We start from the raw sequence: 24,174 nt of genomic DNA, 5'->3' as shown, positions 1-24,174 counted from the left end.
TGCATCAAGCCCATAACTTGTTTGACCTATAGCTTATCTTTTTAGAGAGATTTATCCAATCTTGATTTAAAGACTTAAAGTGATAGAGAAACCACCAGATCCCTAGCTAAATTATTTCACAGGTTAATTATCCTCACTGTTAAAAAGCTGAGCTGGTTTCTAGTCTGAACTTGTCTGGCATCAGCTTTTAATCATTCCATCTCATTATGTCTTTTTCTGCTAGATTAAAGATCTATCAAAGCTATCAGAAATCTCTTCCCCCACGTAGGTATTTGTAGACCAAGATCAAGTCACCTCTTAACCATCTCTTCGATAAACTAAATAGATTGAGATTCAAGTCTCATGATAAGGTATGTTTTACAGATCTTGAATAAATCTTGTAGCTCTTTTTTTAACTCTTTCCAATTTGTAATCTTGTAAGTATGGTCTCTGTTATTGTTTCTAGAGGTATTGTTCCTAGATATATGGCCTTGCATTTGTACTTATTAAAATGAACCCACTTTGCCAAATAATTTACGTTTGCCTATGCAACTGACCTGTCTCCATCATTATTTACCACTCCCCCAATTTTTGTGTTGTCCACAAATTTTACCAATAATGATTTAATACTTTCTTCCAGATAATCGATAAAAGATATTGAGTAGAACAGATCCCTGCAGGACCCCACTAGATATACCCAGTTGGATGATTATTCCACATTTACAGTTACTTTTTGAGATCTAACAGTTAACCAGTATTTTAAAATTTTAAATCACATTAAAACCCTGTGTGGACTTTCTTAATCAGAATTAAAGTGGTCTTAATTTGATTTAGTTTAATTCACTTTGAAAGTACATTAAGGCCACTTTAATTCTGATTAAGAAAGTCCACACACGGTTTTAATGTGGTTTAACTAATTCACTTTAAAAATTAATTTGGATTAATTTTCCTGTGTGTCCCTGTTTAGAGAAGCCATAAGAGTTTCTCTGTCTTCAATAGCTCTTCCTTAATGTACATTGGAAGTCCATTAAGCTAAACCGCTTAACGGTATTTTGAGTGTCCAGTAAAGATGCCAATATGGGGAGTTAATGTGGAGTAGTTAGAGCACTTTAAATTAACACCCTATGTTACTGAGCACTGACTTCCCCGTTTAGACAGGTACTAAAGCAAAATGCCTTAGTCTGTTATATCAACACAATTTCCTTTATCAGCCAAACTTGTGATCTCATGAAAAATAGCAGTTTCACAAGGCCTTTTTTCCATAAAATTATGGTGATTGGCATTAAATATATTACCCTCTTTTAATTATTTTAGCAGTTATGTCCAAAATCAGCTTTTGTGTGATTTTAACTGGGATCGATGTCAGGCTAACCAGCTTATATACCTGGGTCATCCCATTTACCCTTTTTATATCTTGGTACTATATTAGCTTTTTTTCCAGGCCTAGAACTTCCTCAGCGCTCCATGATATGTTTAAAATCAACATTAATGATTCAGAGAACTCTTCCTTGACCAATCCTTTTTATATACCAATTCATTAATGATCTAGAGGATGGGATAGATTGCACCCTCAGCAAGTTTGCAGATGAGACTAAGCTGGGGGGAGTGGTAGATACCCTGGAAGGTAGGGATAGGATACAGAGTGACCTAAACAAACTGGAGGATTGGGCCAAAAGAAATCTAATGAGATTCAACAAAGATAAGTGCAGAGTCCTCCACTTAGGAAGGAAGAATCCCATGCACAGCTATAGACTGGGGACCGACGAACTGGGCAGCAGCTCTGCAGAAAGGGACCTGGGGGTAATGGTGGATAAAAAGCTGGATATGAGTCAGCAGTGTGCCCTGGTTGCCAAGAAGGCTAATGGCATATTGGGCTGCATTAGGAGGGGCATTGCCAGCAGGTCACGGGAAGTGATTATTCCCCTCTATTCGGCATTGGTGAGGCCGCATTTAGAATATTGTGTCCATTTTTGGGCCCCCCACTACAAAAAGGATGTGGACGAGTTGGAGAGAGTGCAGCGGAGGGCAAAAAAAATGATTAGGGGGCTGGAGCATAGGACTTATGAGGAGAGGCTGAGGGAACTGGGCTTGTTTAGTCTGCAAAAGAGAAGAGTGAGGGGGGATTTGATAGCGGCCTTTAACTACCTGAAAGGGGGTTCCAGGGAGGATGGGGCTAGGCTGTTCTCGGTGGTGGCAGATGACAGAACAAGGAGCAACGGTCTCAAGTTGCAGGGCGGGAGGTCTAGGTTGGACATTAGGAAAAAGTTTTTTACTAGGAGGGTGGTGAAGCACTGGAATAGGTTACCTAGGGAGGTGGTGGAATCTCCATCCTTAGAGGTTTTTAAGCTGAGGCTTGACAAAGCCCTGGATGGGATGATATAGCTGAGGTTAGTCCTGCTTTGAGCAGGGGGTTGGACTAGATGACCTCCTGAGGTCCCTTCCAACTCTAATATTCTATGATTCTATGATCTTTCAGAATGAGGTCCAATATATAATTGCCCCAATTTAGGTGCAAGACATCTTGTGTTAGAAATTTATCTTAATTTTTAGGAACTTCAGGGATATTTTCCTAGTGGTAACGAGAGACCTCCAGCATAAGATTGAACTTCCCATGATTCTTTCTACACCTTATGGATAGATGATAGGTGATTTGCAAGACATCTGGGGCAGATCCTTATGTGTTGTGAATTGTCATTTTACACTCAAGATCTGACTTCTGGGGTGAAATCTTAACCTCCTGGAAGTCAGCGTCAAAACTCCTGTTGATTTCAGTGGTGCCAGCGTTTCACCTCTGGTATTCTAATTATGGACCTATCCTAGTCAGAAACTAACTGTCATGTTAAGTTGGGCATAAGGTTTTGATGTCAGTTAAACTGATCTCATTTCATTCCTGGTCTGTAAAGGAGAAATAACTCTCTGTACAACCTAAACTTCTGACAGTGTAACTTTTATGGAAATTAACAGAATGTTTTGTAAGAATTTATCTACTTGTGTCTTCAAGTATTTGAATCTTGTTGAACCACTCTACACTGTTACATTTAGAGTTCATTTTCTAAGACTATTTTACAGTTACTTTTTATTTATTTATCCTTTTTTCCCAGTAGTTTACAATGCATTATTATACAGATGCAGCATATTTATGACATTCCTTTGCAAAGTGTATCAATTTGTCAGATAAAGTTAAAAATTAGATACACTTTATTCTTGTTAAAGTCACACCCCAGCTTATTTAAAGGCAGCTTTGACTTAGAGTTGCAAGCCTGAGGATATTGAATTGAATTATGCATGACTGTCTAGTGTGCAGTTCCATTAGCCTGCTGGATGGATAATGTAAACATGTTCTGAATTTTAAGTATACTGTATGAGCGGCAGGTTAAATATAGAGCTAATAAGAGAGTGCATATCTGGAAAATGTGACTCTTGCGGAATAAAACTATAGAAGGATGATCTCTCTAAGGGTATGTCTACACATCATTTTGGAGAGAGCAGGAGTGAGCCTCCCAGCCCAGGTCAACAGACTTGAGCTAGCTGGGCTAATGCTAGCACTCTGAAAATGTTATATAGACAGCAAAATTGCATCTTCAGACCCTGAGCTCTAGCCTGAGCTGCAGTTTCAAAGCCCTGTCTATACAGCTATTTTTAGAGCACTAGAATGATTCCTGCTAGCCCCAGTCATCAACCTGGGCTGGGAGACTCACTCCAGAGTCTAAATTCAGATGTAGTTTGTAATACCTGTTTTGTTTGTAATTTATTTCTATTTGTTTATTATTATTCATCTGAAACAGTTACTACTTATGTGTAAGCCTACTACCTGAACAGGGGAAAAAGTTAGTGTTCTTTATCACAAATGGTTTATTGTTTAGCACTAGAAAATAATATTTGTAATAGAAAGATCAGAAGGACGTATGTTACTTTTTTGCAGACAGAGGGACAGATTCTGCTCTCACAGTGTGCAAATCTGGAGTAACTCCTTTGATTTGAATGGCATTTCTCCAGATCCTCAAGGAATTGTTTAGAATTGATACTTGATTATACTCAAGATTGCTTTGGCTTGCAGTTCCTGATATTTGCAGTTTTAGTTAAGAAGTTTATTTCAGTGGTTCCATTTGCCTCATTATACTTAATGATCAATCTGTTTGTCCACTGTAAACTCCTGTATTGTAAACGTCCATAACTTGACAGTAAAAGCATGATGCAATCTGAAACTTTGTGTTGAAGGTCCCAGCATTGAGAACACAGTTTTTAGTAACATTTAAAATAAGTAATTTGGTAATTTTTGAGATACCATTGTGAAGAGAATTTTGTGTGTGTTCTTGTAACTCAAATACATACTTAACTTTTAAAAAAAATTTATAGGTGATTAGTCAAAAATGAAAAATACAATACTATATATGTTAAATATTTTAAATCCGTTTTCATAAAAAAAATGTTAAGTGTTCATATCATTTTCATTGCACCTGAATAGCCCAGTAGGTGGAATGACTAACAGTCCTTCAAGAAAATCTCTAGGAAGACTCTGAGCTTCTTTGCTTTCATAGGTCCTGGTCTAATGGCTAAAAACAGTTGCTAAAAATGCTCAGCAAGGTTAGAGAGGCTACACAAACAGAAAACCCAATAATGATGTGGGATTTCAACTATCCCCATATTGACTGGGAACATGCCACCTCAGGATGGAATACAGAGATGAAATTTCTAGACACCATTCATGACTGCTTCTTGGAACAACTAGTTCTGGAACCCACAAGGGGAAGGGAATTTCTTGATTTAGTCTTAAGTGGCACACAGGATCTGGCCCAAGAAGTATATATAGCTGAACTGCTCAGTAATGATGACTATAATGTAATTAATTCTAACATCCTTGAAGGGGGAAAAATGCCAAAGAAACCCACCACAGTAGCATTTAACTTCAAAAAAGGAAACTACAGAAAAATGAGGAGGCTAGTTAAATAGAAATTAAAAAGAAAAAATCACGAGAATGAAATGCCTGCAAACTGCATGGAAACGTTTAAAAAATACCACACTAGAAGCTCAAACTATATGTATACCCCACATGATTAAAAAAAACCAATAAGAGGATCAAAAAAATGCCAGCAGAGCTAAACAACAGAATAAAAGAGACAGTAAGAAACAAAAGGACATCTTTTAAAAATTGGAAGTCAAGTTCTACTGAGGCAAATAGAAGGGAACATAAACTCTGGCAAGTCAAATGTAAAAGTATAATTAGGCAGGCCAAAAAAGAATTTGAAGAGCAACTAGCAAAAGACACACAACTAACAGCAGAAAAATGTTTAAGTACATCAGAAACAGGAAGTTTGCTGAAGAATCAGTGGGGCCACTGGACATTTGAGGTGCTAAAGAAGCACTCAAGGAAGGCAAGGCTGGTAGTGTGTATAACCAACGCTTCAAAAATATCACATGGTAATTCTCTTTAGGTTTCTTGTTTAGTGTTTGTATAATAAATTTAAAATTTTTAAAAAATAAAGAAATTCCCAGGCAAAATCTGTGGAGTTTACAGATGAGTGAGCATACATTGCATGGATTTAGTGGAATCCTAAAAAAGAAAATTCAGGAAATTAAAAATTAGTTTTAAACTTAAATCCAAATACATTAAAGAATGGAAATACACAGGTATGGCACCCACACAACCTTAACACTGACCTATAGAGACACCAGGGAGAGGGGGAAGAGGGGAAAGGAGACAACATGAAATGTCTTTAAAATTAGTTTCCTCTAAGCTGGTAGCACAAACACTAATATGCATTAATCATAATTGTATGGTTATTGTATAATGTCACCACATAGTAGAGTTAAGATTCTTTGGATGCGACTCCAAAGTCTGAGGAGGTAAACTGGTATGGCTGCATTCCCTGGAGGAGTTCAGCCTTTGAAAAGTATAATACTTCTAGAGGCTCTTAGAAAGTGCAAGAGAAAGTGTCCATTGCTTTACTGTTTTAACAGATTTAGCCAGTGCTGCCTCTACTGTAGCTATTTCAATAAATCTGATCTTTCCCCATTTAGTACTCTCCAGCTTGGAGAACCAGCTTGCACCTGGCCATTGCACATGTGCATTGGGGGACAGGACTTCCTGCATCATTTTCCCCACTATGATACAGCCGTGCTGAGAGAAGCATAATTAATCCACTGTCATTTTTTATATTACTATTGAACTATGTTTACTATTGTAAACATTAGATCTAAATTCACTTTGTGTGCAAAAAAGCCCTATTTGGTGTATGACAAATGTCAAAATATCAGAATTTCTTGCTGGACAGAAGTTCCATTTGCTAAAGAGTTCTAACAGGAGAAAAAGAAGTGAAACTTTCTAAAACTCTATCCTGTGTGTTATGTAATAAAGTTGACGTCTAAAATATTCCACTTATTTTTGCAAAATCTTTAGTTCCCCAGATTTATAAAGCTAGGAAGGCTAATAGATCCATCCTGAAGACTGATTAGATGGTAGTTAATCAATTTGAATATATGCCTTAATATATGTCACCCATTATTTGTTCTGAGATGCCTGTTTCACAGTATTGACCTCCCTTCCCTTTTAATTTTATAGCTACACTCGCTTTACAGCCAACACCTTACACTTGCTGCATTCACTTTGCAGCCAATACCTTACCATAATCTTGAGTTTAACAGGTCAAAATTAGAGGTGATTCTGAATGAGTCTAAATTAGTGTAACTAATATTTTCTTCTGCTGCCCCTCTCCCCCACAAAGATGTTACATCAGCTTAGATTCAGTTAGCATTGGCATGTAACTTACCATCTGCTTTTATATCACTTCTGAATTTGGCTGTCTTTAGTGTGAGGGAGTCTAAACTGAGGTAACTAACATGAAGAGGAGACAGAAGACAGACCATCCAATATGCCAGTGGTTCTCATCCAAGGCACGTGTACCCCTGGGGGTATGCAGAGGTCTTCCAAGGGGTACATCAACTCATCCAGATATTTGCCTAGTTTTACAACAGGCTACATAAAAACACTAGCAAAGTCAGTACAAACTAAAATTTCTTTCAGACAATGACTTGTTTATACTGAACACTATACACTGAAATGTAAGTACAATATTTATATCCCAATTGATTTATTTTATAATTATATGGTAAAAATGAGAAAGTAAGCAATTTTTCAGTAATAGTGCCTGTGATACTTTTGTATTTTAATGTCTGATTTTGTAAGCAAGTAGTTTTTAAGTGAGGTGAAACTTGGGGGCTTCACTTCATACATAATCTTTGAATTTAGCCCAGTGAGTCTGCAACTTCATTCCTGTGATGAGTTCTGAAACTTTCATCACATTGTACTTCACAGGAGACATAGGATATCAATTCAGAAACAAACTCTCTCCACTTAAAATGAACAGCAACCCCAAAATTATTCAAGGACATGGATTTCCCATTGGATGCTATTTATAACTCTATCTTGGAGTTGATCAGGTTAGTTTTAGTTCTGTATCTGCAACAACACTTTCACTTCAATTCTCTTTAAAAACAGTAGTAGATTTAAAGTAGGAAACAACCTACTGGTGTGCTTCATTAAAAATTTAAAGTGTGGTGTATTCTTATTTTTGAAAGCATGAGACATGCTACCAGGAGATTAGATATTCATCCTGTATAGATGGCTCAGATTCCTAGTGTGTCAGTTTTCTGGTGTTTGATAAGACACACAAAGCAGTTGTGGGAGAAAGCATGTCACTCGTATCCATGGTAACTCAGAGATACTTTGGAACTCAGGGATAGAGTAAGCCACGGTAATAGGTCTCATTAGAAGGGCAAAATACATAAAAGGTTCAGGCATATGCTTTTAATTAGTTTCCAAAAATAGCTAGAAACAGAGAAGATGCAGTGAAACAATGTAACTCTTAGAAATGGGCAACATTTGAAATATAAAGATGTGCTTAACTGATAGGCTTCTCTCTTACCATCTTAAGGGTATGTAGACTATGAATACTAATAGATTTGTTATGGTTTCTTAATCATGCTTAGGATGTGAGAGAGCACACTGTCAAAAGGTAGTCTAAGTCTCATGATTACAAGTTTTAGAAGTTGCATATCAATGTTAATTCCCATAACTATGATGCAGCTTCTTATGAATATCATTTGTAAAAGCTTTCCTTTGTGTTTTAAAGATGTATTACCAGAAAGGTATATTTAATATGTGTCCCTATGTACGAATAATACAAGAGATGTGGTTGAAAATGCAGATCAGCCTAAGGTCAAAAATCCATTATTTTTAGATTAATGTGATTTTAATTTATTTTTTAAAAAGGGTGTGTATGGCAATGATGGGAAGGAAATGTAACTGGAAATTTGAATGGATGGGCTAGAATTGGTTCCAGGAAAAACAGAATAGAAAATGTAAAGAAGTGTAAGATATGATACACTTCAATAATAAGTTTAAGAAAAATATTTTAATAAAGTGAATTCTTTAAAGTTTTCTGTTTGAATTACATTATTTGTAAAGAATCCATCTTGCATTGCGGTGCAATTCATCAGATTATTTCTTCTCTGTTGCTATAGAAACTAATTCTAGTGCAGCTGTGATTACTTATCAGCATTCTAACATTTCAGTACTTATTTCTTATTTTGAATTATTAAATTGCTTCATCTGACTTTGAGTTAAGCTACACATTTCAACATTGGCGAATTGCTGACTGGTCAAAATGTTAGTGCAGGGTTGTTGGTTGAGTGTTTTGGGTTTTTTTGCATTCATCTCTTTCTGTAGCCTAAGTTACCATACTTATTGTATAAATTTTAGTTACAAGAAAATTTAAGGCTTTTTTATTTGCTGAATTACAAAGATCTATAATAGTTATCCAATATCAGCATGGTGTAATAGTTATTACTTCATAAATCTAATCTTAGTTATACTTGATGTTAATACTTCATAGACTCTAAATTGTTCTTAATACTGAGTTTTATTTATGAAATGCATGGTTATATGGTGACTTATAGTTATACTAACTGTAGAGTTATTAAATTTGTTACCTGAAATCCATATGTCTTTTATTAACTTGGACAAAGCACAAATTATCAGTGATGTTATGTTCAGTCTGAAACTAATTCACCTCTAGAATTTTTGCTGTAGCGCTTGACCTTGTAAAAATCCTAGGTTATATCATAAATGCTAATGAAGTAGATGAGTTTTTTCACTCCCTGTTTTTTTCATATGACAGAACTACCAATTTGTAGAATACAACATGACTGGTAGATTCTGATGAGGTTCAGGATTAGAATAGAACTACTGCATATCACAAACAAGCTGCATGGTTAACTGCATGGGGAGCTGAACTATCTCAAGTGATTTTAAACAGGTGCTGTACAGACTTCTGAGATATGATCCTTGTACTGGATTACTCAATATATAATATGTAATCTTGGTTTTGTAAACCATTTGATAAGATAGTTTGGCTCACTTTACATTGAGGTTTGAAACAGTGTTAATACTCTTCTAATATAAACCAGTGTTAATATAATTCTGGCTAATATGATTTGAACATTAGGCAGGATCTGAAGATTCATCTACACAGTTAAATAGTGTTGATAGAGCATGGATAGGCCTGGTCTGCATAGATTGAACCAAAATGATATTATGCTGCTAGACTTGCAACAAAGTACTGAAATGTTTAGTGGTATTTCTCCAGATAATTATTTAGCTTCTGAATTGGGAGTACATTAATTTCATGTAGAGTGCAATAAACCATTTTCAGTTTTGAAATTATCATACAAATATTTTGCAACTGTATTCAGACTTTGATTACTAATTACCTGCTTGTGCACCACCTTCAAATCTCTTATTTAACAAGCAGCACCAAACAGTAATTTCATATTAGGTCTATAACATTTTGCTAAATTAGGATGCTGCTTCAGAGGAAATTTTTATGTACATGTATACATTTAGTCTGTCACAGCCTTGTAAGTATAAAATTGTAAATACATCATCACTTCTTGATTAATATACTCACCAATTCTTATTTTTGTGAGTTAAGCTACATATGAGTTAAATTAAATAGATGGCAAATGAAAAGGCTGCAGTGTGACCCATGATTATCTAGGGCATTCCTGTTTCACTGAATGCCAGGAAACCTGGGAAACTGTGCTTCATCACCTGTGGTATGAACAAGACTGAGGTAGCATTCTTGTCACATTTGTAAGCCCTATATGGTTTTATCTTTAGCTCCCCCACCTCTCCCATGTTCTCACCAACCCAACCTGCATATAGCCTTGCACCCTGGTGGTGGCTGCAGCTGTTGAATGTACATGTCTTCATTATGCAGCTTCAGTTTTATCTACTCTTGTCAAGGTTCAGGTTATCATCTGCTTCTGAAGTATGTGGGGAACACTGGAACATAGGATTTACCAGTGGTCCATCTAATCAAACATTCTGTCTCTGACAGTGGCAAGTATCAGATGAATCAAAGGAAAGTGCAAGAAATCTATTTATGAAAAGACATGGGAAGGAGATTGGGTATTCTCCCTTTCTCTATCTGCTGCTTACTCTCATCAGAAAAAAGCCCAAAGATCTGCCCTAAGCAGGAGAGTACATTTTTGAACCAGGCTGAGGCCATTCTGGAGAAAGCAAAGTATATTAATGCCATCTTCCATCATCCTGGGTCAATGTCTCATCCCTCATTTTCCCACCCTTCTTAGGTTAATGGGAAGGAAAGGTAAAGCCTTTGATGCCAAGGTATATGCTTACCTTTGGATTTAAAGGCATCTACTGCCCTTTTCTTTCTCTGGACACTTAATGTCAACAGTGGCCCCAAACCTCCTTTTATCAGGCATTAAAATTCGTAAAGATTTTGAAGGGTTCTGAAGCTTCTGACTAACTAGTCTGCCATAGTCATTAGCCTACCAGGAACACCTTTTAGAAGGAAACCTGGAGAGCTTTTTCTCCGATGGTCCATGTCATCTCTGAAGCATGAGACCTGACTATTAGTCAGAGAGGCTACAAGATCTGATTTATAGAACATAACCCCAGCCCTCGACTTTGCTTTTTCTCAGGAATGCTTTCAGGACCATTTTATGTCCAGAAGAGATGTTTCAGGAAATTAATTTCCTGTTGGTAAAGAAAACTATCGAACCTATGCCACTAGGTGAAAGAGGTAAAGGGTTTTATTCCAGGTACTTCCTGATACTGAAGTAGGCAAGAGAGTTCAAACCCATCTGGAATCTCAGGGATCTGAATGAATATTTTGTCAAAGAAAAATTCCAGATGATCAGTCCGAGAACCATCATGCTTCTCTAACAGAAGGCAATTGTCTGTACTCTCTAGATTTTGCTGACACCCATCAGAAGTATCTCAGAAATCTGTTACCTTTTTGTGGGTGTTGACCCCTCTCGTTTTCACAATATTGGTAGCAGTCATGGCATACATGTATCTATCTGTATGTGAGTCATTCCAAACTTTCCTACGCTGGAGGCCCCACCAGTGATAGATCTGGATGCCATGCATCCCTGTGTGTCATTGATGGATCTCATCTGGTTTATGTCCATTCTTTCGCCTCCTTTTTCTGACTCTCTCTCTTTTTTCTTTGCTATGTGTATATGTCTTTTTCCATTCTTTAAAATTCTGATTCTTTCCCCTTTCTTCTTCCTCCTAGTTTATGCCTTCCTTTCTCTGCCTCTCTGTGAATTCTCCAGTACTTGCCTCTCTCTCAAAGTTCTCTCCCACTTCCCAGTCTCTGTTCTCCCAGTCACCTTCCTTTCTTTTCCAAATCACTCAGCATACTTCTCTTGCTTCCCCTTTCCTTTGGTTTCTTCCAATGCCTTCCTCTTTCTTTCCCCCATAATCTGCTCCCTTGGTTTCAGTCTATATTTTTTCTTCCCCTCTCCTTCAGTGCATAGCCGACAACTTGGGAAATTCTACTGGCTAAGTAGCTAGCAGCCTGGAGGTTTCCCAAGCCCCCATTGATACATTCTTCTATGGACATTCTGGTGAATTTGAGGTTATTTGGTTTTTGAAAGGCATCAGATAAAAAGCAGAGAAAAATTCCATGGAGGGCTACCCTCAAGAAGGATGGTCCAATGTTTAGGGTGCTATCCTGAGTTTGGAAAACCAGGTTCAATTCCCTACTTCACCACAGACTTCATGTGTGACCTTGGGCAAGTCACCTAGTCTATCTGTGCCTCAGTTCCCTTTCTGTAAAATGGAGATAATAGCCATTCCCTACCTCATAGGGATGCTGTGGAGATAGATATGTTAAAAACTGTGAGGTGCTCAGATATGTGGAAATGTGGACCATATAAGTACCGTAGCAGACAACTAGAGACCCTAACTTTTGTCCTACGCAACGGTCTCTATAGGGGGCATTGAATCTTGCAACACATATCCACTCCAGCCACACCCCCACTCTCCTTTGGTCCATGTTCATTTTCCTCCTGTCTTGCCAAAGAACACCCCTGCCCCTCAGGCTTCTGTGTCTGGTATTGAAGCTTCCTATTTCCCCCAAAGGGTAATATGAGGGATGGGGGGTTACCATTGTTTTACAGTCACTTTGCTCCAGTCCATCTGGTGCAAATGGGTCTCAAGGCATTGACACAGTTCTTCAGATAGGGTTGCCTTATGTAGTAGTACCTCTTGTTTTGTATTCTCTTCTTCGGCGGATACAATCTAGAGACTCTGGTTTCACCTTTTTAACTAGGGTTGTGCAGAGGGCCGATAGCGTTAACTATTTGCATATATTACTTTTCAGAACGGTGCACTGAATAACTTGTCCAGTTAGCATGTATTCTTTGGGTTGCATCAAAGATCAATGCATATTATTGATAAGGATGCAATATAAAACAAGTAATATAATTTCAAGTCTCTAGAATCTCTGTTAAAAGGAAAGGTTTTAGACAGTTGTGCATAATCTCATTGAAAAAGAGGAGGTTTTGAGGTCATGCAATAGAAATTTTAAACCAATTGAGAGAGTTTGATAAAATTGAACAATATAAATGGTTGCACCAATAAGATTAGATATTAAATAAGTACATCCAAGAAGTATTTGAATAGATTTTTGACAATATAAAGCACTGTGCAGGATAATTATTAAATATTTAAGAAACTGAGAATAAAATGGGAATTCAAGTATTGCATACACAAGTTAATAAAAACAGAATAAATTATCTGGAAATGCTATTCATGTAGAAGGCAGATGAGTTCAAGACATTCCAAAATTCATTTCTGATGAAGGGAGAGATGGAGAGAGATGGTAATCTAGTTTATAAAATAAGGTGAGGTACCGGATAGCCATTTTTATTCCTTCATTTTTATAACATATTTCTGTTTTTAACAATATTCTATATTTAGCCCATTTTGATGCCCAAAAGCTTGGAATCACTAATTTAGCATTGATCATTTATCCTTTGCACAAGGGATTTCTGGTTAAACCATTCATTTAATGAAATAGTTTCAGGTCAAAAAGAGTTGCAGCAGAATAATAAGCAGCAGTTGCAGCAGAAGTTAACAGAAAAGTACAATAAACTCTGTAGGCTCCCACATTGTGTCAGCAAACCAAACCAAACCAAACTACAGTTTTATGGGCTCACAATGTAAACAAACAAAAGCTAAATGGAATTTACTATACCAGCAACAATATTCTCTGTTGTGGCAGTTCTTTTACTTCTCCTGAGAGAAAATTTGAAAGTAGCTCTAAAGAATGTACATAAATGACATTTAACAGTTACAAGGAATCTAATATGCTACCAGATAAAAACTACACTCTAATCATTTGCATTAATACTAATAAAAAGTAATTGTTAATGTGTCTAGTGTGTGAATGGCAATCAATATTGAATATATTCATCGATGATAAATAAAAACATTCTTGGAATGCAATGAAAATGCAGTGTAGTGCTTATAGGGTTTGATCCAGCAAAGAAAGTGAATGCCAACAACATTTCCATGGGCAGAGGATCAAGCCCATAATGAGTTTGAATGGAAGATGTTTTAAATAATTGGGAGCACAGAAAGAATTCCATTAACAAAAGAATTCATTCATGCTGGTACAGCATGTACAGTAGATTAAATACTGGTTCTGTCAATTCCAGTTTACTTTAAGAACTTCTAAACTTGAAAAGATAACTTTTTCAGATACATATGTAATCTTTTCATTTGAAAGGGAAGATAAACCCTTCATTCAATATTTAATATTTATATTTTATACTCTCCTTATGATGTAGGGTTATTCAGTTAGTTGAACTTTTCTTCCAGCCAAAATATTAAAACATGAAAATTCCATTTGGACTGTCTGAGCTGCATACTAGAAACAACTAAGGGTTCTTAATCATTCAGAATAAAAAAGGGTTTCTTTAATTTTTAAACATGTATTTCATTTTATGTTTTATTTAAATTGTCTTAACATTTGCATAGAACCCCCTGAAGTATTAAAACTTGAAATTTACATTAGATTAAAAAATGAAGTATGAAAAATACTGTATGTAGTGAAATTGCAGAGGAAGGAAAGATGCCACTGAGTGTGAAGATTTTCATGCTAATTCCAAATCATGACTTGCAGAAATTCTGGATTTATATAAAGTTCTTTGTTTATAAGAAATTCAGAACAAGGTTCACTATGAAGTTTGCAGTAAAGCTTGTTTTCCACAATATTGTGAATATTTAAAGAAATAATACACAAGAGATGTTCAAAACTAACTTGCAAAAGTGTGTTTTGGTTGCTGTTTATATGTCTAGGGAATTACAACCACAGGAATAAGGTTGTGGTTTCCAGATGTTAATGAGATAATCATTCTTGGAACCGGACTGGAAAAACTGAATAAAAGAATGATAGAATTGTGGAGATGATGATGATGACCATTTGGGGAAAATAGCTGAAACCCCAAGATCCTACATTTGCAAACATGGAGAAAGGAGCTTTCCAATAATAGGATAATTTTGTTGGGACTAAAGTGGAAGGTAATGAACCAGAATAAGGTGGGAAAAAAATTAACAAAATTGAGGGTGAAGCATTTAAAAAAAAAACAAATATGTGAGAAGAAAAGCATTATATTCAGCAACTTGTTGAAATCTTAAAGTATGATTCCACTCTGAAAAATGTCTAAAAATTTTCACATAGTACACATTACTATAAACATACAGTTTATAATTATCAGCCTGGCATAAGTTGCTTTTATGGGGCCTTGCGGAAATCCCATTGAAGTCAGTGGAAGACTTCTGCCGACTTCAGTGGGCTTCGAATCAAGCCCAGAGGGAGGGACTCTTGAAAACAGACTAACATCCATCTTTGGACAGACAGAATTTAAAGAAAATCTTTACTTCCGACTTCAGTCTGCTAATGGCCATTTACTCAGTGTCACTGCTGATTGTACCAGCAGTCCATCATCTGCTTGTGTTCCTAGATTCTCTTACCCATAGTTCTTACCATCCTCAATTAATAGTATCTCTCAGGAAGGGCCAATATCCACAAAGTTTTTTAATTTTAAACTTTGATCCATACACAAGTTGATCAAATAAATATTTGTTGTTGATTATATAATTTTGCTTCTGCCCTCCACTAGTTAAATTCTTAGGGAAAATGTCCAACTTCTTATTATGAGCTTTGTTGTATTCTATATGATTTCACTGGTCTCTGATGTCCATCAACAATTAGATTGTCTTCACAGAGTTATTGCTGACAGTACTTTAGTGCATGCAATCTTACGTACGCAGTAATAGCCATTTATAAAACCATTATTTACCAAATTAGAACACCATGGTATCTGTGCTACCGCAGTATCCATTATAGTTAAGATGGGACATATCCATGGTAACTGTGTGGTAGCAGTTGGCAAGTGTTAATTTTTAATGATTTCTGCTATATTTGAACTCCTTCTCTGAAATGGGCTTCTAAAATCCCTACTTCTATGTGACATGCATTGTCTGAAGAAAGTACTCATATTATCTCATTTCAGTGACTGCTGAAGTGTTATTTGGAGTACAAATATATGTATGGGAAGGCAAATATTGCCAATGCTTCTATATCTGTACTACTGTTCTTTGAGTGCTTGCTCGTGTCCATTCCACATTAGGTGTGCAAGCACCACTGTTGCCGGACATTTTTCCCTCAGTGGATCCATCGAGCTGCCTCTAGTGTGCTCTGGAACCGCACGCTTATGCGCCGGTATAAAGGAAGCCACTGACCCTACACCCTCTCAGTTACTGCCCATGACGGTTGCTGGAACAGCTCCTCTTGCTTCAGTAAGCTGTTCTTCTCAGTGTTTTCTTACTCTATTTCCTAGTTTGCTAGTCTTAAGTATAGTTATAGTGTATATATTGTAAATAGTGTTAGAGCAATATTACAAATAGTGCAATTAGTGCATATAGTTAGAACTCTTCTCTTCTTATCATCGAGGGGCTCTTCAGCCATGGGGTAGGGCATGCCTGGGATTCCGGGCTTCAAACCTTGTGTCTCCTGTAGCAAACCTATGCCCGTGAGCAACCCACATGCCAGTTGTCTGAAGTGTTTGGGAGAATCTCACATGAGAGACTGGTGCCAATTTTTTGGGACTTCAGACCCCACACAAAACAAGGATAGAGAGATCAGCCTGGAGGCTATCCTAGGGGAAGTTGCTCTCAGACCGGCTTCAGAACCAAGCCGCTCTGATTCTGGCTTCGGTGCAAAGTGCTTCTCTGGCTTTTCGCACATCTTGGCACCGTTCTCCATCTCCTGTGCCGAGGAAGAAGCACAAAAAGCAGTGCACCAACAGAGGGCGCTCACCAGTGCAGAAGGACAAATTTCAGGAAGGCAGTGGAGTGCAATCCATGCTGGGCCACTCCTCCACCGCTGGTCCCATGGTGGCACCGTTGACTCCATCCAGAGCATTGAGTCTAGTGTGGGACCCTCTTCTGAGGGCCAGAAGCCACTGCAGCACCAGCGGATTGGCAGTACTGTCAACTTTGCTGCAGCAGGGACTTATTGACACTCGTTTCCACAGACTCCAATAGGACAGCCGATGACTCTGATGACCACGAGCAGGAGGGAGCATGGTGCTTCCTAGCACCATGCCCTCCAAGACCTTTTAGGGGCAAGCCAACCCTGATACCTTCTTTGTGACCATCTCCTGTCCGCCACCAGTCTCTGGACCTTTGGCACTAAATGTAGGCTGAGAAGGATACCGCTCCGCTGTGGTCACCTCTGGAGGACTCTTCATCTGAGTCTGAGGTGGAAGGGCTACCACTAGTACCCATCCTATGCATCATTGGACTTGTGGACAGTGGCCTATGCAGTGGCCATACTGGAATGCTTAGGGGTTTCCCCCAGTACCAGGTCCACCTTCCTGCTAATCTTACTCAGTTGCTTTTGAGAAGCGGGCTCCTGCTCCATCCTGCTTGGCACTAGACCCCAACTCCGGTACCAACCCTGATACCGATATTCAGAATGTGGCCCCCATGGATGTCACTGGGATGTCACCCCCTCCCCCGGTATAAGCCTCCTCCTCCCTAAATGAGGCCATCTCTGGGCCAAGTAGCTCGCTTCTGCAGGATGACTTCAGGAGCTTATAAAGCAGATGGCAACTAACCTAGGCTAGAGATTGAGGAGCACAAGGAATCATCCCACAACCTTATTGACATTCTGGCTGCAGCAGCTCCTTTTAAGATGGCCCTACCCATTAATGAGCAGGTAATGGGTCCAGTCAAGGTACTGTGACACACTCCTCCTTCTCTGTCCCCAACCTCGAAGAGGGCTCAGAAGAAATATGTGCCAACCAGCAGGTCTGAGTATCAATAATCCCACTCCCCTAATTGTATTGGGTTGGCAGCCAACAAGAGGGCCAGATGGGTGCTTATCCCAAATAGTAGGATGCAAAGAAACTTGACCTGTTCAGGATGAAAGTTTATTCAACAAATGATCTGCAGCTGTGTATCTCAAATCAGCAAGCCCTACTGTGGAGATCTGAGTACAATCTGTGGGACTCCTTGTCCAAGTTCTAAGACTCTGTGCCTCAGGACTCAAGTAAGGAATTCTCTTCCCTCTTAGAGGAAGGTAAGAATGTTGCCAGGACCTCACTTCGGGTGGCACTGGATGCAGCAGACGTGGTGGCTAGGACAGTGGCCTCTGCAGTGACCATGAGGTTGATGTTCTTGGCTGCAGTCCTTGGGGCTCCCTCATGAGTTCCGACAGTCGATCGAGGACCTCTCTGTCGAAGGCTCCTCATTGTTCTCAGAGCAGACAGACACTAAATTCTACGGCCTGAAGGACTCAAGGGGCACTCTCAGGTCCTTGGGCCTCTATGCTCCGTCAACCTTCAGGAAGCTCTTCAGGCCTCCACAACCGCCCTGCTTCTCAACTCTGGCTCCAAGACAGGACACCTGTAAGAGAAAGGGCAGAGGTTACAAATGCTGTCAGCCACTGCCATCCACCTCAACTTTCTACTGGGGTTTCATAGGTAGTCTGGTGGGCCCAAGCAGGCCTTTGAAGGTGCACCTGAAGGCGCTATACCAGTTTCCAGTTCAGATCCTACCTCCCCTTGTTTTTGGACTGATTATCCCACTTCAGCCCGGTGTGGTCTGGACATCACATAGGACTGTTGGTGCTAAATACATTGGTGTGTGGTTATACACTTCAGTATTCATCCACCCCTCTCTCCTATCTCCCTCCCCGTCCCTCTTCAGGGACTCTTCTCATGAACAACTCCTAGACCAGGAGGTGCAGTCCCTCAAACCTTGAGAGGAAAGGAATTTTACTCCAATATTTCCTAATCCCAAAGGCCAAGGGGGGCCTTCAGTCCATCCTGGACCTGCATCACCTCAACAAATATTTCAAGAAGCTGAGGTTCCGCATGCTGTCCCTGGCCTCCATGGGACTGGTTATGCCACCCTCGACTTGAAGGATGCTTACTTTCACATTTCTATCTTCCATGGCCAAAGAAGATTTCTCAGATGTATTGTAAATCAAACTCATTACCAATTCACCATTCCTCCCTTTGGCCTGTCAGCAGCTCTCCAGGTCTTCAGAAAGTGCATGGTGGTAGCTGCCTTCTTCAGACAGCGTTCAAGTCTATTTGTACCTCGATGACTGGCTAATCAAGGGTCGTTCAGAGGCTCAAGTAAAGATCAGCATCAGCATGGTCCAAGCCACCTTCCGAGAGTGGGGCCTATTGATAAACGAACAAAATTTGTCTCTTATTCCAGTTCAGAGAGTAGAGCTCATTGGGGCAGTGCTCAACTCGACCCAGGCAAGAGTATTCCTTCCAGAGACCCCATTCCTGACTATGTCAGACTAAATATCCAAGGTCATGGCATACCCAATCACAACAGCCAGGGTCTGCTTCAAGCTCCTGGGGCATGTGACTTGCGTGGCCTGGCACATGAGGCTGAGACTCAGACCCATACAGACATGGGTAGCTTCTGTGTAGTCTCCAAACAGACACCATTTGGACTCTGTGCTTACTGTTCTAGCCCTGGTCCTTCCTTCCCTTATATGGTGGAAATAGTGCTGATCAGTATAGGTGGGCGTTCCCTTTGTCATTTCCCAGCCATTGATGTTGTTAGTCTCGGATGTTTCAGACCTAGGTTGGGGAGCCCACTTCTATTCCCTCAGGACTCAGGGCCTGTGATCTCAGGAAGAGCTCTCTCTGCACATAAACATCAGGGAGCTCAGGGCAATCTGCTTAGCTTACCAAGTGTTCCTCCCACAGATCACAGGCAAGGTAATGCAGATACTGACGGACAACACTCTGGCCATGTTTTACATCAACAAGCAAGGAGGAGCCTGATCCTCTGCCTTCTGTCAGGCAGCCATCTGTCTGTGGGACTTTTGCCTGAAGCACTCCATACACCTTGATGCTTCACATCTTTCAGGAGATTACTCAGCAGATCCTTTCCTCTCACCACAAGTGGTCCCTTCTCCCAAAGGTCACCACGATCATCTTCCAAAGGTGTGGATCTTCCCAGATAGACACGTTCATGACCAAGCAGAACAGAAAATGCCACCAGCTCTGCTCGTTGTGCAGGCACAGTCTGGGTTCCCTCTCTGATGCTTATCTGCTTCTATGGACAGAGCTCCTATTCTTTGCATTCCCTCCTGTTCCTTTGGTTCACAAAGTCCTCCTGAAGATCAAGTGGGACAAAGCGAGAGTTATTTTTATAACCCTGGTGTGGCTGCACCAGCACTGGTTCGGCACCCGGCTAGACCTGTCAATAGCACCCTCGCTTCTGCTACTGCTCTGCCTGGACCTGCTCTCACAAGAACATGATTGGTTACTCCACCTGAACCTCAACTTCCTTCACCCTAACCACATGGAAGTTGCATGGCTACATCTGGAGGAGCAGGTCTGTTGGGAACAAGCTCAACAAGTCTTGATGGGCAGTAGGAAGCCATCCACTAGGGTTACCTTCCTTGCCAAATGGAAGCAGTTCTCAATATGGTCATTCCATTGAGGCATCTCTTTTTCTTTTTTTTTTTTGTAAAGGAGGGGCTTCTTGCAGTAGAAAAATTCAGGACCAAATTAATCTTGGTGTTACTCCATTGAATTCAGTGAAATTCCATCCAGCGTGAATTAGGCCTATAATGCTGGGGAGTTACTAATCCATACTTCTGTTTGCTTGACTCTGAAATTTGGGGCAAGGGTTTAAACAAATTGAGAACAGGCACAATTGTATCCTAATGAATCAGAAAGAGTTTAGACAGCCATAAGAGAATGGGCCTGATTTTCAGAAGTGCTGGCTTACTTGCAGTTCCAACTCAAATCATGAAGAATAGCAGTTGCTAAGTATCTCAGAAAATTCTGCCCTCTCTGAGTAAGAGTTGGACAAGAGGTATGGATATGTATTCTGGAGGACTGATCAGTTACATCTGTGTGTGCACATAGGGGAAGTAAAATTTAACCTGAAGAGGGGTCTATTTAATATTAGACGGTTCTTAGTACAAAAAGGTCCACTGTTACTATTTAAAAAAAAGTATTTAATTTACCATGAAAACCATTTTCAGTCTAAAATAATTCCTTTAAAAGCTTTGTTACCTCTTTATGTTGAGTTAAGGGTATTTTTGATTCTGAAATGGTTTGTGCCTGTTTAGACTGATTATACAAATGTGTACTTAGAGCCTTAATATCAGCATTCAAAACCTGTTTTTAATAGTTTACACTGTAGTTCTCTTTGGTAAGTAAGCTTAAAAAATAAATAGTTAAAAACTTGCATTTATGTTTCTGCCTTTCTGACATTTATGAATCACTCTAGCTGCTTAAAAGGAATTTTTTTTCTCTTAACTTTTACTCCACCTACGTTAAGAGCACCTTTTCTGTCACATAGCCTTATGAGATTTTCCCATAGGGACATATAATGGAGTGCATCAAAGTGGGGAAAAAATGAATCACATAGTCATTTTATTTACTCATTTAAGACAATAATGGTGCTTATAGCTATCCGGACACACTTTCGTTCTGTAAATTGTGCACAAATTACTAGGAAAAAATTGTCGTCGTAGATTGCAACCTTTAAAAAAATATAAAATTGAGGCATAGCTGTATGGTAGTTATTGTCTCATTTAATGTTGTTTGCCGGCATTTTGCCACTTTGAGCAGAAACTGTTGCTTTAGATTTGAAATAACATTTGCAACATTACTTGCAAAATGGAAGTCCTAGTTACATAGGAAAGATAGTCAAGTGATACTGTAAAAGTATTAATTAGATTTAAATAATGTATCCATCCAGTTCTCTGGCCACATGTACTTACTATAGAACAACAAAAGTTTATCTAATGTCAAACAAATGGAGCCTTCCCAGGTCTCTCATGGTCCCATTACAGTCAACACTTTCCCATCATCTACTCCATTAGTAATCCCCCCACAGCAGAAGGTAGAAATCTAGAACAAATTGCTTTACAGTGCAACATGAAAGTCAGCAAATTCAGGCTTTGGTGTACTGACGCAAGAAGAGTATTCTACAGTTTGAGGATTCCTCACTGAAAATATCCTGCCTTCAGTGCCCTTGTGATTAAATTAGGAGGTGTAAGCTTGGGAACTTTGCATACTGTACTATCACACAGATACAGTTTCTCAGGTAATCACATCTGAAATAAAATCTCATACTGTTTAACAGTTGCACTTTCACTAATATTTTGGTTTGATGAATTCTTATAAGAATATGTTTGTGATTTATCTTCATTGTCAAAAGTTTTTGTGTTGCCATGACTTTTGCTATGTCAAACAAGTTCTCACAAACTGCTCTGCTTCAGTGGCTCATAACTTTGTCCTTACCATCAGCCGAATGAAAACTGATGTTACGTACCAGCCAGCTCTTCAACAACCTCACCAAGACCTGAAAGTTAGACTAGCTGACTCTTGCGGTCCCTTCCAGCCTTATAATTCTATGATTCTATAATATATGTTTTACCTATGTCTTTGGAATTCCTGTGGCTTCTGCTAACTCTGACCATATTTTATTTTCCCTCCTGAAGTTTATTTTTTAGTGCCAAGTAGTAAAGCAAAAAGCCAAAATTTGAAACTTAAGTGCATAAGGTCAGGCTTTTACATCTGTATTCAGGCACCTTGGTTTTCCATGGTGCCAAGTAGGCACTGTCCAGTTGTTGGTGTCAGTGGACACTGAAGATGTTCAGCCCTTAGAAAATCAAGCCACTTTGAGGATTGATCCAAAGCTCACTAAATTCAGTAGGAGTCTTTCCATTGGCTTCACTGAGCTTCAGCAAGTAGGCCCCAGTGTCTAACTGCCATGCACCCAAATTTTGAGCCCTTTGATTTTAATAACTAACAGAGAATATGATCTCGAGAAGCCATTAAGCTTATTAAATTCAGTGGGTGAAATTCACCTCTGTGAAGAGGCTTGTTGCTAGTCTTTTGCATTACTCAAACTCTGTGTAAAGGCTGAACAGGTAGTCCCCTGACTGAGCACCTGCTCAGGGGTGCCAGTGTGTTCCCTACAAGCCATGGAAAAAGGTCTTCGTGCCAGCCCTACATAAAATGCTGGTAGGCAAGGAGTGAGGCTGCAAATTTCATTTACATGGATCCATTGTCCCTAATACTTCACACAACTGACATGGAAGGGTTGTAGTCACTTTTTCAGTCTTGTCGGAATAGCAGTCACATGGGAGCTACTCGGAAATCTTCCACTATGGGCTGGGTGTGGATTTTGTTTCCCCAACTACTTCACACTCCCAAAACTGACTTTCTGTAAGTGTAGTGAATTGCATCCAATGGAGTTGCAGGGACCCAGTATGTCTCACAATCAGGGCCAGAATTTTTATGTTCTATAACATCTTTGTGTCATGCATATACAATTCATGTATTCAGGTAATTTACTTTCCCCCCTTATACACTCTAGCCAAAATAGATAGATGAGTTGTTTGTTTATTAACATAACATGTTTTCAGGAGTATTCTATCTAATTTGAAACATCAAAAAATTGAAGAAAATGGTAGCTTTTAAATGTTGTTCTAGATATTGAATTCAGTCATTTTTCCAAAGAAATATTTCAGGAGTTAATAACCAAATGCTACATATATTTTTCAGTTCAGAAGGTGTATAAGTAAAGAATTATTACTTATTCACAGCAAACTGCATTCAGAGAATGAGAAGAACACCTCCATTGGATGAACTGCAACCTCCACCATATCAGGATGATAGTGGTTCTCCTCACCTCTCTTGTACACCCTCCGAAGTTGGTGACAGTAAATGTGAATTTTCCCACTGTAGCAACAGTCCAAGATGTTCATACAAGTGCCCAAGTGAAGGAAGCACTGGACATGAAATAGAAAGCTTCCATAACAAAGGATATGAAGAGGATGTACCCAGTGATAGTACTGCTGTCCTTAGCCCAGAGGTAAATGGAATATAGTCTAGCATTACATTTGTAGCCATCTGGATGTAATACAATAGTATTTTAACTTCTACTTTTGTAGATCCTGTAAATATCTTGTTTCTAATTTACATCTTACAGAGATTGTGTACAGTGACTTCAATGCTTCGTTATAAAGAAGAAAAATGAATATTGCCAAATAATATAGCAATGTGATTTTAACTTGCTTTGTATAATGACCTCAATGACACTTCATTTTAAAACAACTCCCCAGCAGGGGAATGAATTATTTTTTAAAACAATAAAAGATATGATATACAGTATCATGGGGAAATATATATATAAACAATTAGCTTCTCACAACAATTTTCAATCAATAACTTAGCAATAAATCAATCAAAATTATATTTCTCTTAGTGCCTTTCATATTAAACTCCCTAAATACTGGAGAAAAAATCCTT

General features: G+C 38.9%; 1 protein-coding gene across 4 annotated transcripts in view; it reads left to right on the top strand.

Annotated features, from left to right (window-relative positions):
• The window catches only part of SYT14 (synaptotagmin 14), a 236,223-nt gene that overhangs the window by 181,065 nt on the left and 30,984 nt on the right, over nt 1–24,174 (top strand). For all 4 annotated transcript variants that reach the window (XM_067565415.1, XM_067565416.1, XM_067565417.1 and 1 more), the window contains one exon: nt 23,469–23,737. In XM_067565415.1, coding sequence (XP_067421516.1) covers nt 23,469–23,737 — 269 coding nt within the window. The remainder of the gene's footprint in view (nt 1–23,468; nt 23,738–24,174) is intronic.

Source organism: Emydura macquarii, unplaced genomic scaffold (genome assembly GCF_026122565.2).
Source record: "Emydura macquarii macquarii isolate MOO-44397 ecotype Brisbane River unplaced genomic scaffold, CSIRO-AGI_Emac_v2 contig_2676, whole genome shotgun sequence".
Taxonomy (NCBI): Eukaryota; Metazoa; Chordata; order Testudines; family Chelidae; genus Emydura; species Emydura macquarii.
The sequence above is the reverse complement of the archived record's forward strand: the minus strand, read 5'-3'. Positions and strand labels throughout refer to the sequence as shown.